Raw genomic sequence first — 19,339 nt, 5'->3', positions numbered from 1 at the left:
GGGGAGGGGGAAGGGAAGGGAAGGGAAGGGAAGGAAGGGAACTTCCATGAGCTGAGGATTCAGCTCCAGGTTTTCCACGCGGAGGCGGGACGTGCCTTCCCGTGACGTGACGCCTGGTGGCGCTGTGCTGCCCTGAGCAGCGAGACGTGACCCGCCAGCGCCAGGATCTGCCTGCGCGTCAGCTGCGCCACGGAGACTCGTCCGACTTAACTGTCCAACACCGATACCGCGTCGCCTCGTTTACCGCGTCACCCCCTTTACCGCTCACGAACGAGCAAACCGTCGGCTGGCTTAGGAGACTAGTGCAGGAGCATCAGCGTGGCAGGATTACACATCTGAGCTTGGACACTCGGACGTGCCAGCCTCAGCGGACGCGCTCGCACACGCTGTCTCCACGGACGACGATGAGCGAGAATGTCTTCTCTGCATGGTACCTGCCGAGTCCGGCTCGCTGTCCCACCCTGTCACACTGGACAAGCCCGGGAACGTAGCTCTTGATCCATCAGTCTCCTGGTTTCCACCTGGAACCGTCATAATTTAACGTTTTTCTTATTTTCCTCTTTACTCGCAGCCCCCGAAAATAAGGACAGCAACCCACGTGATACTAGATTCACGAGAACAGGGGAATGGCTGCTCTCGGCACTTGCTGTTCAGTGTTTCCAGCAATGGCGTGAGCTTTTCACTTAAGCTAAAGCTGTGGTAATGAGGCCGCGTTGGGCCCCTCCACACTGCAGTCACCTGCTGTCTGGCCCCGCCCCCGAGGCGTCTGTCCTCTCCCTAGGGAGCCCAGCTTTAAGGCAAATGAAGACTGCGTTTAACACCGTTGTGTTTTATCTTGCTGGTTATCAAACAGTGTGGATTTGGTGTGTTAATTCTCCAGTCCCCGTTAAAATCTACAACTGTGATTCTAACAGATATTTCTGGAAGATTCAGCTGATTCATTCACATTTATTAAACATGATCTAAACTCTTACTAATAAACGTAAGGGTGGGAACGGCACGGGCGCTGCCGTCAGGAACGTGGATAAGTCGTGATGAGAGCTGTGGCAGACAGTATCACATGACGCCTCAGGACTAAGGTACAGAGAAGTCACCAGCGACTCTGTCAAAAGTCATCAAAAGATGCTCCACAGCCTCACTAAATCCTTGCAGAATTTCTCAAAAAACAACAACAACAAAAAAGTAATTTTGGTAAGAATTAGCTACTCTTAGTAAGTCTAACATCTATCAGAATATAACATCAAAGCTACTCTTAAAAGGGGAAAAAAATCTGAGTATGTAAACATTTTCTCAACCGACATTTCATAAGTGGCAAAAAACCAAACCTAAATTATTGAATGAGATGCATTTTGTGGGATCGAGGTTCGACAGAGTTCTGTTACCAAGATATCAGGCTACTTCTTTCCATATACTTTTATTCCTTAACTCCCACCTCCCAGACTTACTGCTAACACGTGTCCTCGGAAAATGACGATTCCACTCCCGCGTGTGGAGTGTTATGTAAAATGGGCCTGCACACGTGATCAGTGTGAAAACAAACTTCCGACCCTCTGCGCGATACCCGGCAGCTTCATCCCGATGAGCTTGGACTAAGAATTACAGGAGGACACTTCCAGCTGCTGGTTTCCGTCCCGTTATGAGGTCCGCTGAATTCTAGATCAATGTCATCATCAACTCTGCTCCTCCAACGTGCGGAGGCTTGGCAGGGCCTCCGCATTTCTTCCTCCAAGCTTGTCGAGTCGCTACTTTGGATGTCATTAGCGTGATCAAATACCAGCTCTCTGCAGAAGCGTGTGAAGCGACACACACCTGCTTTCACTTGGCAAGGCGCTGTTATTGCAAAACTGCCCTTCGAAGCTCAAAGCAACCGCAGATTTTGTGGCATTGAACAGAGTGACTTCCAAAATGAAGTGACCCGAAGTGACGGGCTGTCCTGGCTGAAATTCTTCAGCTGTCAGTCTGTGGCTTGTTTGAGCGGTGACCTCTCACAGCCTGTCCCGCGTACCCAGGGAACACTTGTTCACAGGCTGGTTTCTGAAGGGGCCCAGCTGGGGACGTCACTCACCTTCAGACTCCAGAGCTAGACCGGGATTTAAACCCTGTTCCCGCCAGGGCCCGTGCAGATTCTTACCTGCAAGCCTCAGCACCTCGCCTGAACGGAGCAGGTGATCGGCCCTGCCGGCCAGTGGCCACGAGGACTGGAAGGTGTCGCTTGCTAAGTTCTCCGCACAGCGCGGCTTCCGCGGTGCGTGACGCAGGCGCTCGGCTCGAACTGCACAGCCCACACGACGGCGCAGCGGCTGCGGCCGCAAACTCTCGTCTCTGTTTCGGAACTTCAGCTCAGAGCTGGAATCAAGTCAGTGGTGTCGTCACAAAGAAACTCGACACGAAGGGGTCATGCACAGAAAGAAAAGGCTGGACACGTGCCCAACAAAACAACAAGCGTTCACAGACTTCTCCCGAGGAAAGCACACGCGTTTGTAGTTCGACTGCTCGAGCTGGCCGAGTCCGTTGTCTGCAGTCGTGACGGTTCGGGATGGAAAGCATGTGTCTGGCTGGTCCCTCGAGCCCTCCACGCACCGCCTGTCGCCGTAGAGCGCGCGTCAGCCGGCAGGATCGCCGATGGAGCCGTGAACTTATTCACGCTCCACTCCGCTAATTCTTTACTCTGAAAGGGCTAATGATGGCTTGAGAAGTTCTATAAAATACAGCGAGGTGACAGAGAAGTTAAGTAAAGAGAAAGTTAGGCAACGAGGGGGCAGGAGAAGGGAACCGGCGCGGCCTGGAGCCACGGTGCGTCCCCGCCCACAGCTCCGGGACACGCCCCCCAGGTCCCCGCCCACGGCCCCGGGACACGACCTCCCCAGGTCCCCGCCCATGGCCCCGGGACACATGGCCCTGAAGTTCCTGCCCACGAAGGGCATGACTTGCGGTTTGGTGTGCTTTCTTGTCCTTATGACGAGGCAGAGCTTTGTCGCCGAGCGGCCCTGCCACTCCCATGAGATGTTCCCCGGGGAAGCCTCCGGGAATGTGTGGCACTGTCCCCGATGCCAGCTTCTCTCAGCACAGGGGGCTGTTGTCGCGCTGTGTGGGGCTCTGTGCCAGCCGTGCAGCCCACGAGCAGGGGCTGGCGCTCCTGTCCCCGCGGACATGGGTGTGCAGACCCTCCTCCCAGTGCCGTGGGCAGGGCAGGCGCAGCCATGCGGACTCACGGCCGGTCCGTGTGGGCGACAGCCGGGCTCAGAGTAGTGCTCCCACCTGTGCACACCGAGGGGCCAGATGTCACGCGTGCGTGGCCTGTCGGGTTGGGTCACGCGTGCGTGGCCTGTGGGGTTGAGTTCCTGGGTGATCCGCTGTCGCCAGTAAGCGCTCCTGTGTGTTGTCCCCTCCCCAGGCTTTACGTACTTCTACAAAGGGAAGGAATACTGGAAGTTCAACAACCAGATGCTCAAGGTCGAGCCCGGGTTCCCCAGGTCCATCCTCAAGGACTTCATGGGCTGCGACGGAGCGATGGACAGGGACAAAGGAGGACACAGCCCACCGGACGACGTAGACATCGTCATCAAATTGGACAACACGGCCAGCACTGTGAAAGCCATCGCCATCGCCATCCCCTGCACGCTGGCCCTGTGCCTCCTGGTGCTGGTCTACACCGTGCTCCAGTTCAAGAGGAAGGGGGCTCCGCGCCACATACTGTACTGCAAGCGCTCCATGCAGGAGTGGGTGTGACGCCCGCCCCCGCGGGGCCCTGGTAGCCGCAGAGTCGAGGCACGTGCTGCTCCGCGGGTGCCCGGCGGGCAGCGGGCTGGTGGCGGCCCGGGCCGGGGCGGCCTTTCAGACCCGGAGCTGCGCCCGAGCGGAGCCGGCTGTGGGGGCTCCATGCACAGCTCCTGCCGCCCCCGGTCCTTTGTCCTTCCTCGTCATTCAGTTCTAGGCCTTTCCTCTGCACGCTCGACGCCCGGTAAGTGTTCAGGAGTGAGTCCCGAGGGACAGAAGAGGCGGCGTCTTCTTCCAGGGTGATGGTACTGCTCTCCTTCGGAGCTCAGCCCCCGTCGGGGGAAGGGAAGCGAAACGGATTAGAAAAGGTCGACAGAGACCGCAGCTGACCTTTCAGGAAGTGCGAAGACCCCAAACAGCTTCGTCTCCAAAGAAGATGGCGCTCTGGCTGCTGGGGAAGCGCCCTGCTCCCCGAGAGGCCGGCCGCGCCCCACACACGAGGGGCCAATTCTCTGCAATATGGAAACAGCCTTAATGACACGTCGTTTTCCGTTTTCTGCAGCTGTTCTCAGCCGTGTCCCCAGCATCCCATCACATCGCACTCGGAGCTGTGTCCCAGTGGGAGCCCGCCCGCCCCTGCTGAGTCATTGTGGCGACCCCGCCCCCAGCTGCGTGAGGCCGTGGCCCAGGCCTTCCCTGGGTCTGTCATTGTAGCAGAGTGAGAAGCGCTATGTCCCTAAGGAGGTGCAGTGACAGCCGTTCCGTCAGGCCACACGACACCAGTGACACGTCCGGTGACCCTTTGAGAACTGTCAGATCATCTTTCAGAGTCGCAGGCTGTCGGTCTTGCTCCTTGGTGGACTGTCCACCTGGGTAGCGGTGACAGCAGGCACAGGTTCAAGGTCAGGTTTTTAAAACAGATATCCTATCGCCCATGTAATTTTTAAGTGATTTCCGGTACTACAGAAACGCATTTATGACAGAGATGATGTTACTTGCCAAAACGTTTCCTGGCAAATAAAAAGGTATTTTATTAAGTATCTTGTAAGAGTGGAATTTTATTTGATCACCTGCTGATGGCAGCCCATGTCTTCTTTTCCTTTGTTAGACGTGCTGAATGTCGGTTTTAAATCCCACTGGGGGACAGCTCGGTCGCCGCGGTCGGGGGCAGTGCGTGTGGCGGATGGAAGGGGACGCAGGGGCGGCCCTGAGCTTCGTCACCGCGCGCAGCGGCCGTAGCTCTCCAAGGGTGGCGCGGCTCCTGGAGACGGCGGGCAGCCGAGCAGCACCGAGGCGTGTCGCGCTGGGTGCGCTTTGTCCCAGCAGCGGCGTCGTGGTCTCCATGTGACCTGCGGGGCAGTTTGTATCGGCGTTTTTTCCTAGAGCAAAGTCCGCGGCTGACGCGTCCTTGCCGGTTTCCAGGAGCCGCTGCCCGCAGTGAAGGGCTTCGGGCGGGGGCGCCTGTCAGCGCCAGGCGGCGCCCCCGAGTGCCACCCGCTTTGCTTGACCACGAAGCTGCCTCGAACCTGCTGATGGTTCTGCCGACTGTCCTCAGCTGCACGCCGGCTCCGGACCCGCCTTGCGGGCCTGCTCCACGGCGCTGCCCGTTGGCCTTTCGCTCGCAAAGTGGCAGAGGAGGAAACGTGGCGTGGCTCCCCCTGAACGCCAGCGGGCACAAGGTTGCGGAGGGGGTCGCGGGGGTGGGGGGGCGCCGGGGCGTGGGAGGAGGTTGGGGGGGAGCCGGGGCGCAGGGGGTGCCGCACACTCCAGAACCCGCCCGTGGGTAGAAGTGACTTTTCACCTCCCTGTAATAGAGTTTCAAGCCTGAATACATCATTTCAGTATGAATATAAAACCATAAGAAAAAAAAGAAAAACCTCGAAGCACTTGAACTGCCAGTGTGGCTTTTCCGGAAAACGGGGACTTTGCCTTGGTGAGCATCTCTTGCTCCGCTGAGGGTCCAGCATAGGTCGTCCGTGGTCGGAGGGTGGGAGGGTCGGAGGGTCCGCAGGGTCGGAGGGTCGCGGGGCTGTCACTGCGTCCGCGGAAGGGCGCGGTCCCGCTGCCCGCATTCGCGTTCACTGCGCATGGCGCGCGCATCTGGCCACGCCCGGTTAACCGCGCCGCGGTCCCGGTCGGGGTGCGGAGCCGTTCGTGACCGCGGGCGGTGCACCCAGAGCCCCCGGACTCTTTATTTCTTACAAGCCGGACACATCGGTGCGTGGCTGGGGAAAGGGACAGTTAACAAAGAGGTGGCTTTAGAGGAAGCGCAGTGAAGACGGCGCCCAGCGCTGGTCCCTGTCGCCGAGGCGCCGCTGCCCCTGGCGCGGACAGTGCGACCGCCTGTGCCTTGCTGGCTCGCGGGGAGAGGTTAATCCTTTTAGGGCCTGACATCATGGAAAACAAAATGACTGGAAATTACCTTTTGTGAAAGATCGAACTGAGGAACTACGTCGTTTGGGGACGTGTGCGGATCATTGAGGAATTCCATCAACGACACTGAAAACAGCTTTTTTAAATGAGAAACTGAAGCAGCAATCACTTGCCCCTTTGCTAATGTGTCGCGGGGCCGGATTCATCGTCAGACGGCAGTCATAAGGCTAGAAAGTGACCTTGACATCGGGCGGGGAGGGACGCGCAGTCTGTGCGGGAACCGGGAGGGGGCGTGGCAACAGGAGGTGGCGGCGGGATGAGCGTTCAGGTGCCACGAGGAAGGCGGAGCAGACCATCCGGCTGCACTGCGTTCTGGGCGCCGGCCCCTTGCAAGTCGCTCCCTCCTCTTCCTCTTCCTCCTGGGGTTGCCGGGTGGCGGTGGGGGGAATCTCAATCCTAATAGAATGGATGGCTGATGGATGATGGATGTCGCACATCACAACAGTGGTTCAGGAACGAGGCACGACTTCCTTGGTCAGCCACATACGGGCCCATTCAGCATCCTGGGGACACAATTGGCCTGCACCCCATCGCCCCCAGCAATAGCACAAAGCTCAGGACGAGAGCTTCCCAAATTGGAATAAAAACGACACTCCCGATCGCAAAAAGTAATTTTCCTTCTCTTACATGATCTTTCATTACTTTAAACACAAATGTAAACAAAGTAATGTTCCTTATGTAAATTAAGTAGCTCGTTTATGCTTTTAGCCAAACATCGCTGTTCCGCATGTTACTCACGGGTCTGGATGGCGTGTGAAGTAGCCGACCCGTCTGCATTCGCCCCGACGTGGCGAGGCCACCAGCCCATTCCGCAGGTGGAGAAGCAAGCAACGGCCGCGTCAGAGCGCGGAGTCTGTGGACCTACAATGTCCGAGGACAACTTCGGTTACGGATCAGAGGGCGAGGCTTTTCTGAGTCAGATATAACAAATTACTAAGCAACAACTTACAAAAATAATTACTAATAAAGGATAGAGACCCCTGAATTAAGCAAACGTTACTTTTACCAGACAGACCAATTGTAATCTTTTTCTGTTGACTCACGATCTGTTCCGTATTCTACGCCCTTACTTTTATTCCCTTCCTGTGGGTGGTTTAAAAGTGCGCGTGGGGCCAGGACATGGCCTAGCCCACCCGCAGTTCCCACACGTGGATGTTGGGTGTAGCCTGGGCCCTCGAGTGACGCTCCTCGGATCATGGGATGTCTCTAGTGAGGCACCCCCCGCAACTCCACAGGTCTCACGGTGGGGGAAGGGGGGACCTGCGCCGAGCAATCTCACTCTGCCAAGGGAAGATGGGCGGACGCCATCGCCAAACAGACCAAGCATCACCAGAGTCGGGAAAAGAGCCTTTTGTTGCTTTTCAGTTTGGGAATTATTTCCAGAATCTAACGCAGGCGGCGACTTAGGGAGAGTGTGTTGAGCGTGGGAGAAGAAAATCAGTTAAGCGGAAACGTGACAATACGATCACTGTGTCATGCCAGGCCGCGGAGCTTCAGGGCAGCAGGTCGTTAACCCTCATTTCGCGTAGAGAAGCCGGAAGGAGAGAATGGGGAGCATGAATAAAATGATTAGCTCTTCGACTTACGAAGGTGTCTCGAGTATTTTACCCACTTGTTTTCCTCTGTGAAAAGGTATCACTCGGAATACAAACGTTTCTGCAGCGCTTGGCCCGCAGCTAGGCTGGATCCGGGTGTGACACTCTGTCCGACACTGGCCTTTCCGTGCTTGCTGCACACCTGGAAAAAACTAGGTTTCCAGTTCTTTTCGTCACTCGCTTCTTTTTTGTCTGGCATGGAACCCGTTATTCCTTATGGGGTCATCAGCACATTTCGAGTCTCAGTTGCTCTTACTGACAAACGGGTATGATTGTGTGCCTGGCTTTTCTGCTCCCCCACGTCTGAAATTATGTTTCTTTCTGTTTGTCACCTGGAAATACAGGTGGTTGGGAGGGGTGTCATTCTGCCTCACTTGTGCCGTCTGTGCCCACATTTCCACGCCTTTCGAATTCCACCTTCACCTGGGTTTTTTTTGTTTGTTTTTTTAACCGATTTGATGTTCTCTTCTCTTGGTGAAAAGCAGAACTGGGCATCAGAGGTGGTGCCCAGAAAACACGCCTGTGTCCCTGACATGCGCCTTGCTTTCGCACAAGGACGCAGGACCCCGTCGCTGGCACGGTCCCCCCTCTCCTAGAGCGAGTCCCCCGAGGAGAGAGAAACACTGGGCATGATGGCTGCCGTCTGTTGATAAGCTAGCTACAGACGTTTGCTTTTGGAGAATGTGTCTTAAATAATTTTTCAAAAGTAAATATCGTAACGTAGTGTTTAAGGCACACTGAGTACACGAATGCCTAAACCTCGATCCTTTGGTCTGTTTATGTGTAAAGGACATACATATTGGAAAGAGACAAAATGAATCAGGGCGTGAGGGGGCAGCTGGCCGCCGCCCTGCCCACGCGCACCGGCCCTCGTGCCGCGCGCTGCTCTTCTCAGGGGCCAGAGAGACGCGCCCATAAAAATCCGCTTCAAGCTTAAAAGTCTAGAAAGATTTTTTTTTTTACGTATATAATTTCAAACAAATATATCTTGCTTTTTATATTGTAGGAGGACAAGTGATGGAGTTTATTTACTAGTTCAATTTTGCACTAATATAACTTTTAATACAGTTTTTTGAAAACATAACATCTAGTTAGTTCGCAGTCTATTGATGGGTTTTTAAAAGTATCAGTTATCGATATTGAGCAAATCGCCCGCTTCGTCAGTGAGTAACCTGTCTCTAAGAGGTCTTAACGCTTGCATAGCTGTGCCAACATCAGCTTGATTCCAACAGTGGGTCAGTAGGACAATGAACGCAGTTATTACCACCCATACGAACTATCTGGTAATTTAGATTTGGAAATATATAGGATATGTTACTAGGTAGATTAAGGGGGAAAAACTCCCATAAATTAATTTGTCAAATAAATACTACATATTTATTAAAAATTGCACAGACACATATCTCTCTGAGTCAGGATAAGAAGCAAGCAGTTGCAAAGGCAAGTTCTCTCTTGGATAAATAATGCACCTTTTATAGCTTCTTATGAACATCATTTTTCCATTCTCTACTGTGGTTATGGGAAGCTAAAAGAATTTAATGCATAAAAATTAATGCAGACTTTACTTAAATAACAAACTGTGAAGCAGAGAGAAACACTGGAAAAGTAAATATCTAGGCCATTATCTTTCGGTTGTCCGACGCCACCTTTAATTCCCATGATGTTTGCAGTTATGGAGAGAGCTTCGCAATCTCGTCGGATTCCGGGTTGTTCACATCACACTCAACATGGTTTCATTAAGTTTTCCATAATGTGTCGTCTTCTGTGCACGAGGAGGAGGCAGTACCGCACTCGCGTGCTGACCCCTGAGTTGCTGGTGGCCTTTCGCCCGCCCAGGATTCCACGCACTGAAGCCGCCCCGAGTCCGGCACGTGCATGTCTCCTTCAGACGGACGCAAAGCTGTCTGTGCGCGAACATAAGGCTACACAGATGTGCTAACGTGTATCATGACTGTCAGAGACGATCGCAAACTTCCGTGGCACTTAAGTTCATTTTTCCATTGGTTTTATCGATCGGCGCATCGGACAGTGCTTATTCTTCCCACGCTGTCTTCATTAGTGATTTGCGGCCTCACGCACACCGTTAGGGGAACGGTGGCCAGTGTGTGTGGCAGCCTGGCAAGCTCTTGTCCCTTCAACTCCGTTTACTGTTGCATCATTAAAGGTGGAGGGTCACGCTATATCTCGTCGCCGTAGACGTCACACGGCCAGACTTTCCCACCAGGTACTGTGTTTACGACGCTGTTGCTCCGGACCACTGTGAGACCTTCGCCCACGTGTCGGGGGCTGGGATCGCCGCCTGGCGCTGTGCGGCGACTTGGCTGTTTATTAATTCGTATTTATTCCGTTCCCATTCGAAGAGGGGTTTGGACCGGGGCAGTTTTTGTCTGCTGTAAGTGTCTTTACCTAGGGAAGGATTAAATGGCTTTTTATGCTATTACATCTTCTGTATTTGCCTCCAATCCACTGTGTTGGAATTAAAAAACTGTCAATAAAAAAGAGAACAGAGAAACGGTTCGTCCACGCTGTGGGTTTGCTCAGGGCGCGGCTTCCATCCCTGTGTGAAGGATGTGGGGGGGCTGTCACCTCGGGCAGCAGCCTGTTCCTCGTCTTCCTGCGAAACATGGAAGGGACACTCCGGAGCGATGCAGGCCCAAGTCTCCCCGGCCGCCTGGATCCGTGAGCGTGTTCAGTGGCCACGCCACGGGGGGGACCGAGGACCTGGCCAGATGGGGACACTGGAGGAGGTGACACGGGGCCTGGAGGAGGAGACGTGGCTACAGAGGGGCTCCGGGGCCCGCGCGGGTGGCCGTCAGCACAGGGGCGAGGGCTGCGTTTGGATAAGTGGCGTAAGCGGTCGTACGAAGTCCTGCGTGACTGTCCAGGTCAATTTGATGGAAGGAGTTCGTTTTCGTATCCAAAGTCTTTGGCAGAAGCGCGCGTAAGGGCGTTTCTGCCCCTTTTCCCTTTACGACAGGGCTGGAGAGGAGGGTGGCCGTGAAGGCAGAAGTGACCCAGAGAGAGCAGGCATAAGGATAAACATTTTCAGATTTAACATTTTAATAAGTCATCGTCCTTAGAATATCAAAGAGTTGCATGTAATCAAGTGCCAAACTAAGAATTTCCTGAAAATCAAATCGAGTATGGACCCGTCATCCCGGGTCACCTGAATTTTAGGAAGAGTCGGGACGAGTATTGGGAGGGAGTAAAGCCAGCTTTCTGCTCTCGGCGCCAACGTCACGGCGTGTCTGTGACATCTCTGAGGTCGTCACCCTCACACAGCGGGGCGGCCCTCACGCGGACTGAGGAGGTGGCCTCGAGAAGCGACCGTCTGCAGTGTTACCTGAGGGACAGGGGGTGCTGCGGTGAGGCTTTGACGTCCGCGCCCAGGTGGGTCCCCGGGAATCTGGGACGCGTCCCAGAGAGTTCAGGGGAGACTTGCTGATAAGACGTGTGGGCTCTCGGGACACGTCAGCACCTAAGGACACACACGTTTAGCCAACTGATGACACAGTTCACTTTATTCGTAGGAGGCTCGTAAAGAAAAGACAGCCTTTAGCTCACGAGGCTGTCACAGGTGCGAAACCATCGGGATCAGGCAGAATCCGAGACGTGACTCTCGTTTTTATTATCAAAGAGGAAAGAGAACGTTAGAATTATCGGTCTGACCCAGTAAAGCATTTATTGGTCTAAGGTACTCGGATTATTTATTTAACATCAAAATATATGACGATATGACCTGTCTTCCCTGAGTTTTCTCAGTCAGGGGCCGAGTTAGACGAAGACATTGTGCGGGAGGCAGGGAGGGTCACGGGGAACCGGGCAGCACGCCTGGCAGCCTCAGAAATGGGAAAGTTTCTGGGGCAAACTACACCGTTTGCATATTTTAAATCATTTATAAAATTACGGGAATGAGCATAGCTTCGGCCCGGTTTGAGGTACTCTGCCACCCTCAGATCGGCCACCCCAGGGCGTCACTGCTGTCCCCTCCCCCCGATTCCTGCTTGCCTCACCGTCCACATGACACACTCATCAGGTGCTGGGCTCATTACCAAACCCGGCCTTTCTGCGGCCCCGTCTCGCTCGCTGCTCAGCAGCACTGAATGCTAAGGATACACAGAGCGACTCGGCCATCAGTGCCTTTTCTAGAAGCACCCAGAGCCCGGGAGTGCTGGCTCTCAGCGTCCCCTCCCGTGCCTACCTTGTCACAATCATTCTCGCGACCCCGGGTAAGCGTCCCCTTCACCCTGCGCCCTGCCCTGGCCCCGTGCTCACAAACGTGGTTTCAGCTTTGGAGCGTGCTGGCTCCGGAAATCCAGAGTCACAATTTCCACCCATCTCTGGGCAAATTTCTCCGGATTTTTCTTTAGCATCCCAGATTCGATCCACTAGATATAAAATCCATCGCCGCTCCTTTTCTCGTGCTTCCTCCTGAATTATCTAATTCATGACGACACTAAGTTCTCTTGGTCACGTGTCTGTGAAAATGGCCAGCGTCCTTGGCCTTCTGCAGCTCGCCCGGCCGAGGCGGGGGCCGCGGGGTCTGCCCGCGGTGTCGCCGGCACCCGGTTCCTCTTCCCTCCGGCTTGTTGCTTCCCTCAGTCTCCCGGCCCAGCTGCATGCTCCTTGCAGAACCATCTCCTCAGATTCTGGTCTTGATCACATCGCGTCTCTACGCAAAGCGAAGATCGAGCGTGCAGACCCTCCACGAACTTTTGAACTTGCCTTTCGAGTGTTCTCGCCGGTGCCGTTCTGATGCCTGAGGCCACCCAAAGCCCGGCTCGCTGTCCCGGGCGCACCCGCCGTCTGCCTCATCTTCCTCATCTCCCGGCCTCGCCGGGAGCGGGAACGTCCCAGCCACCAACCTCGCGACGCCGCTTCGCATCTCGTCTGGTGCGAGACGATCTCGGGGTGATCGATCCCTCGCCCTCCACTTCGGAGTCTCCCAGGTTTAATAGTAAGTTACGGGGGCAAAGCTGACACCGCGTCGAGACGAAGCCTACGATTTCGCGGGGCACAGTGTCCGCCGTCTCCGTCAGGCCCGAGCTCCGGGCCCTGCGTTCCCGCGTGTCTCGCCTCCCGCGGCCGCCGGTGCGGGGCCGGCGCGGGGCGGCCCCGGAAACGCTCACTGAGCTCGTTAGATCCTGTTCCAACTGTTCCCAGCCTCGCTTTGTTATACATTCGCTGATCCGCTTTCTAGGAGTCGTGTGTATGAAGATATTTGAAAGCATTAGTATCCACGATTAAACATTTTACGCAGTTGACCTTGGTTCTTTCTAAGACCTTAGCTTTGTGCAGAGCTGTTTAAACATTTCTCATTAACTCATAAAGGAAGCTTCACGTTTAGGCCAATCTTTTTAGATTCATCTTTCACTGCCAGAGGAAGTTCTTCAGCGGGGGCAGCCGAGGGAAGTGGGGAGACCTGTTTTTGGAGGAGCGAACATCGAACCCCACTTTGCTGGCTCCTTGCCATGAGGTGGCCATGCAGGTTCCTGATGCGGAGACGCAGTGTCTCTGCAGTGAGCAGATGCTGGGCCGGGGCTGCCCGCCCGCTCGATGGAAGGGCCGGCCCGCATCTCCCGAGTCTGCAGGACAGGACAGTCCCGCAGAGTCCAGTGGGAGGTGACCGAGACACTGGGTCGGGCGCGAAGGACAGCAGGGGCACAGACCCACGGCGCCGGGGCGGGGAGAGAGCAGTCTTCTAGAAGGTTAACTGTTGCTCAGCGCAGTTACTGCTGGGCCTTCACGCTGCCAAGGACAGAGCAGCGGGCCCAGCTCGGAGCCACGGGGGCCGGCCCACGGCGGCCAGCAAGCCGCACCCCTGGTCTCGGCCTCTGCTGAGCATCACCTGTCGCCTGTCAGCCTGGAATTTCCCGCAGCCCTCGGTCCCCCTCAGGTAGGTGGCCTGCCTGCAGCAGCCCGCTGTCCCCGGAGCCCTTTGGGTCTGTGGGGTGGGGCACAGTGGCCACCCCACGAGCCGCCGGATAAGGCTGACCGGTTCCCCAGACCCGCCCGCTGAGCCACAGTGTCCAGCTGGAACCCCTTCTGCGCTCTCCCTGGCAGGCGACAGGTGACTGAAAGCCACACGGCACTGCCAGGTCACACACTGCATGGGGCACAGGCACAGAGTCACACTCCCTCCTGACAACACAGGAAGTGGATTCTCTCTTTCTTTCCTTTTTTTGTTGCAAAGACTTAGAAAAGGGAAGCTGCACCGGAAGCCCGTGACGGCAGAGAAGCGCCACCGAGGGAGAGAGCATTCCGGGCCAGCTGGCCGAGCAGAGGCGCAGGCGGGAGGACAGCGGGGAGCGGGCAGCGGGGGTGAAGGTTCGCTGTGCTCAGTGGGGACCCCAGAGCCAGTAGCGGGGAACAGGCCTCGGCCGGCCCTGGAGGCAGTAAGCACTGCCCGCCAGGCGGCCACAGTGCCCACGAAGTCCCACCTGGACGCGGGCCTGGCACCCTCGGCCCTGGTCAGTGACACCCCCGGTTAGCGTCACCCCACCCTCCCGACCATCCTCGGTCCCCAGGGAGCAGGACAGGACACAGCATCCACTGGAGTGGACGTGACGCCCGGCGTCCTAGAGGACAGCCCGCGTGTGACCACAGCTGTGACGAGACTTTCTCCCCAAAGTGTCCACGGCTCTTTCGGCATCCAGCCCTGGGCTGAGGGGAGGGCCAGGCCCTGGCCGCCTCCGCCGGCCGCTGGGCACAGGCAGGGGGCTGGGACAGGACCCCGCATGCCGCGCCGGCTTCCTTGACGGCCTGGATGTGGCTCTTGGTGGCAGCGGCGAGGACAATCTCATAGGTGTCAGTGCTGGCTCTTCACGGCAAGTTCAACCTGCTCCCGGATCGTGCGGAAAACCTGGGGCCCCCATCAGAGACCCCAACATTCAAAGATGGTCGTGACCACCTAGCTCCGCTTTAGCCATCAGGAGGGGTGACGGGCCATCTTAGGAGGGGACCCCCCGCCAGCCGGGGGCCCGGACGCGGCCACTCGAGGGAGCTGCATGGCGCGAGCTGATGGACGGTTTCCTGCGCCCACTCCAGCTCGCAGGGAACGTCGGCCTCTGTCCCGTGGCGAGGACGGCAGTGGCCCTCCCCCAGCCACACCGCCGTCCTGCGGGGCGAGCCTGCGTTCCCACTGAGTCTGAAGGGGAAGTGATCGCTCCGGCCCCCACGTGGAAGTCCTGCGGCCAGTGGCGCTGGTGGCTAGGGCGGGCAGCACAGGAATGTCGCGCGCAGTCTGTCCCATCCGAAGAAGCTTCTCGATGTCCGGGTATGCGAGGGGTGTCAGAACAGTCTCCATGAACTGGTGCGAAGTTCTAAGTGCTGCACGTGGCAGTCACCACCGCCGAGGGGCGCGCCCACGTCTGGGTCGGGTGGCAGCTTGCTCGCCTGCTCGGCCGGCTGCAGGGAGGGGCTGGGCAGGGGTGGCCTGCACGGCTGGGCGGTTGGCTCTCGCTGTCGCCACCCCATCTGCTGGCTTATGCTGTGGGGTCGGCCCCTGGGAGGGCAGAGCTGGAGGGGGACCCGGTGAGTCCCTGGGGGGGCATCACCTCCCAGGCCCTTGGTTGTATAAATGCGCTTGTTCTACTAATGCTTTTCTGCCCGGGACCCTGCAGTGAGGTGGAGGATTATCAAGAGGGCAAGGTTCACGGGCCAGTCACGTGATAAACCCGACAGGGTGCGGATAGGACAGCTCGAGGTGGGGTGATTTCGGGGTGACGCGAGTTCACCTCTGGGGTCGTATGGTTAACCATCGGTGGCACGCCACACGTCCTCAGCACAGGCGAGCGGTGCTTCTCGAAGCTGGCTGGTCCCCGCGGACCGTCGAGGCGCGGGCGCCCACGGAGCTCCTGGCTCCGCCTCAGACCCGCCGAACTAACTTTAACAGTTTTTGATGTTTGGCGAAGGTTGGAAACGCAGCCATCGGCGTTGCTGGCTATTCATACCTGAGAATATTCTTTGCTTTGCCAACAAAAATCTCAACGTTCCTGTGGGCGGGGGCCGGGTGACACACGCCCCAGGTTTGGGGACACAGACAGCGCGCGTGTGTGGGACGCGTCGGGTGCTCTCAATTTAATGAGCGAGGACGGCAGAATGAAGAGGTCACCCAAGATATATTTTCCTCTCAACGAAAGAAGACTTCTTATAGATTTGACACTGGAAAGGTCCCGATCTGAATTCGTTTCTGGCTGTGAATTATTCAATGTCCTGACAGTGGTGTTTAATTTGAAATGCATTCGTCCCTTTGCTAGTCGCGAGGCGAACACCCCAAAAGAGCATATATAATTGCCCAGATGTTTGTGTGAAATCACTGCCATTAATCACCACATTGATTATGCGGCCCGGTTTCCGGCAGCCTTCTATTTTTGAACAGTCCCCTAAAGTGACATGTGCTGCCTCCTCGTTGTCCGTGACTTTCTGGGCTGCAGTCTGACAACTGAGAACTTCCCTGAGCACAATTCGACTCTGCTGCTTCCGCTGGAAAGGAAGTTCTTTTGTCGCTTCCTGTTTGCCACGAAGCAGGTTCTGTGCTGCGGTTTCAACAGTGGCCCCTTCAGCCGCCTCTCCCTGCGGGGGGTGGCCTTGGCCTCGCAGGCCCACGAGCCAGCACCCTCCTCACCCGCCCGCGCCCCCAGCTGCATCTTGCTCCGTTCCCAAGGCCTCGGCCAGCAGTGCCTCGGCGTAAAAGGCTCAGGCCTGGGGTCTCCCGGAGGGGTCTGAGTGAGGGGCGTCCTTCTGGGGCTCTGCCCCACCGCCTGCAATTAGTGAACTAGATTATTCCAAGTCACTCCAGCTCCGAAATGTCAAGGTCTGAAGTAGGCAGATCATGTCTTCACTGGTCCCGCGGGGCCCCCGGCGAGCTAGAGGGGACTGGCCATCTGGTCAGCACACCCTGGGCACCGGAGTCTTGTTGGCATTTGACACACGACTCTCTCTGGTTTTGGCATCCACATTTAACATGTAGAGGACTTTGCAGCGACAATGCACATGGTCCGCTGGGAGCGAGCAGCGCGCTCTCTGCAGAAGGCACGCGGTGCCGACGAGGTAACCGCGGCGATGGTCCAGATGCGCAGGCCGAACGCGCGCACGAACCCAGACGGCGCGCGCCCCGGAACCGCACGCGCCACGCCGACCGCGCACGAACCCAGACGGCGCGCGCCCCGGAACCGCGCGCGCCCGCAGGGACTAAACGCCGCTCCGCGCGGCCGGCGGCGCCCGGACTCAGATCCCGCTGCGCTGCCCGCGGGCCGCGTCCGGCGCTGCCCCCGGTCGTGCTGGGCGCTGACGTCCTCTCCTCCTCGGACGGTCCGGCCCCGCGCTCCCTTTCCCTTCGCAGGTGCCGAGTCTCATCCCGATCGTCCTGTGGGGCCCAGACCTCTCTTCTGTTCTTCTCTACGCCACGGCCCATGGAAGCTGGAGGCGCAGGGTCAGAACCTCTGCAAAACGCCGCCGCGAAGTCCGGGTCGGACACGCCCCCCGGCCGCCCGCGGGGGTGGAGGCAGCTTCGCCCCAGCCGAGGGGCCGACGCGGACACCGCGGACCGAGCTGCCCCCGTGCGCCCCGTGCGCGGCCGTGGGGTGTGGGTGCAGCCCCGGCCTCGCGGTCAGATGTCCTCCTCTCTCTGGACCTTCGCGGTTTAATGTTCACATGTGCGAATTACATTTATAAATTAAACATGGCTGCTGATTTCACTGTTAACGAAATTATTTTCAAGGCTCTTTCTGCTTTGAGCATATCATCTGCCTGAGGCAAAAACATTTCTTTTTAAGGAAAAAATATGAATATGTTCCATACAGGGACAGAATATTTCTAGCACCTAATTAAGGAAAAACTAAGCTGATCTCTAATTCTCACTGACAGACGTATTTTTAAAATTAAATTCCTTAAAAATAATTTTAAAATATCAGTCAGAAAGAATAAAAGCGAACAAATTGGTATTTCTAAAGGGTGGCTTATTTTGTAGACTTTCCCTACAGAAATAGGAACTGGTAAAGCAGGTACTAGATTGGCTTAGATTTTTACAGTGTCGTTAGCACAGTCTTATAATTAACGTCAATAAGAATATTATTATTTCAATCCCGTGGACTTGGCTAAAACAAGGTGTCCGTACACTCGATGCCCGACAGATGGGTGTCAGAGCAGGCCCCGCTCAGGCCGTGGGGGCGGGGATTAGGGGCTTCACCCTGAGGGACAGGAGAACTGTGGCGTCCGCCTTGAACCGCCGTCGTGAATCGGTCCCCAGCGGAGCGTCCTTTCCTCACGGTCTTCGTCACCCCGGCATCTCCTAGGGGCTTTGCCAGCGCTGGACGGCAATGCACACCTGTTGCAGGTGGCCAAGTGACTAGGGCTGTGGCATGGGGGCTCCCGAAATCCGCGTGCGAATGCCCAGCCGTGGTCTGCACGGCTGACACATCGAGGGCGGGTCAGGCACCGTGGTGACCCCGGCGGCCCACAAAGTCACCTGCTGCGTGCGAGAGGAGCTCCAGGGAACGTCCCCGCTCACGCCTGACTCCCGGCAAGAGCGGGTGGAGAGAGTGTCGACGATTATTTCCAGTATTGAAAAGGCAAGAAAAAGAGTCATAATCACTTTGGATTGGAAGATAACGCTCAGATCAAGACTCGCTCAGGATGTCCTTGACGTGACAAAACATTTTCACGAGAGCTGCTCGTGGCCAGAAGCCTAGAAGCACTAAGCCTGGCAACGTGGACGTGAGGCCTCGGCCGCTGCCCACGTCCGCGTCCTGGCGGCAGCCGGGGCCGCGCTTCTAAGGGCAAGTTGCTCGACCCCACTGTGCCCCACGCTGCTTTCTCAGCTGTGCACTGGGGGTGAAGACGCCGCTGCTCTACAGCTTTACTGAAACGATCAAACTACCCCTGAGGTGTCAAGTGGTTGGAACAATATTTGACAACACAGAAAGTTCCGGGAAACGGGAAGCATCTGAGAAATCTGTGCTGCTCTAACTAGTTTCATTGCTATTATTTCATTACGAGATGCTTAACGTGGCACCTTCCTGTTTCCCTCACAGCCGCTTCGCTCCTAAACCTGCTGCGGCCAGCCTTACCGGCCAGCCTTACCGCCCAGCCCCGCGCCGACGCCCCGCGCGGACGCGCTCCCCAGAGCTCTCCCGCAACTCCCCATCCCTGCACCCCATGGTGGCTCAGTCCTCGCCCTTCCTGACCTGTCAGTCTCTGCATGTTGATCTATTTCTTCTGTTTGAAACTGTCTTTCCCTTGGCAAACTATGAGTAGACTTGGTGAGTTTTAAGAAAGCCACTTAGTGTGTCCGGTACACAGACACACTATCCAACAGCGCTGAGGTATTGTTATTATTATTATTATTATTATTATATTATTACATGAAGAGTTTCCATACTTCTCATGGTCTCAGTCACACTTCTTATGATCTCCTATGGGTCATACCCGTGTCACGTGTGTCCCCTACCTACCACAGGGCGTACATAGGTGCGGTCATCACAAATACTGCACACATATGTCCACAGCAGCTGTATTCAGAACTGCTAAAATCTCAAAGCAACCAAGGTATCTTTCCAGAGCTGAGTGAACTGAGGAACCGATTCACCCAGACG

At 56.4% G+C, this 19,339-nt stretch overlaps 1 protein-coding gene across 1 annotated transcript in view; it reads left to right on the top strand.

The window, feature by feature from the left end:
- Positions 1 to 4,757, top strand: part of MMP16 (matrix metallopeptidase 16) — a 155,535-nt gene extending 150,778 nt beyond the window's left edge. Inside the window, exon 10 of the mRNA XM_039841982.1 lies at positions 3,368 to 4,757. Coding sequence (XP_039697916.1) covers positions 3,368 to 3,729 — 362 coding nt within the window. The 3' untranslated portion in view covers positions 3,730 to 4,757. The remainder of the gene's footprint in view (positions 1 to 3,367) is intronic.
- The last annotated feature ends 14,582 nt before the right edge of the window (positions 4,758 to 19,339 follow it).

Source organism: Pteropus medius, unplaced genomic scaffold, assembly GCF_902729225.1.
Source record: "Pteropus medius unplaced genomic scaffold, Ma_sr-lr_union100, whole genome shotgun sequence".
Classification (NCBI taxonomy): Eukaryota; Metazoa; Chordata; class Mammalia; order Chiroptera; family Pteropodidae; genus Pteropus; species Pteropus medius.
The sequence above is the reverse complement of the archived record's forward strand: the minus strand, read 5'-3'. Positions and strand labels throughout refer to the sequence as shown.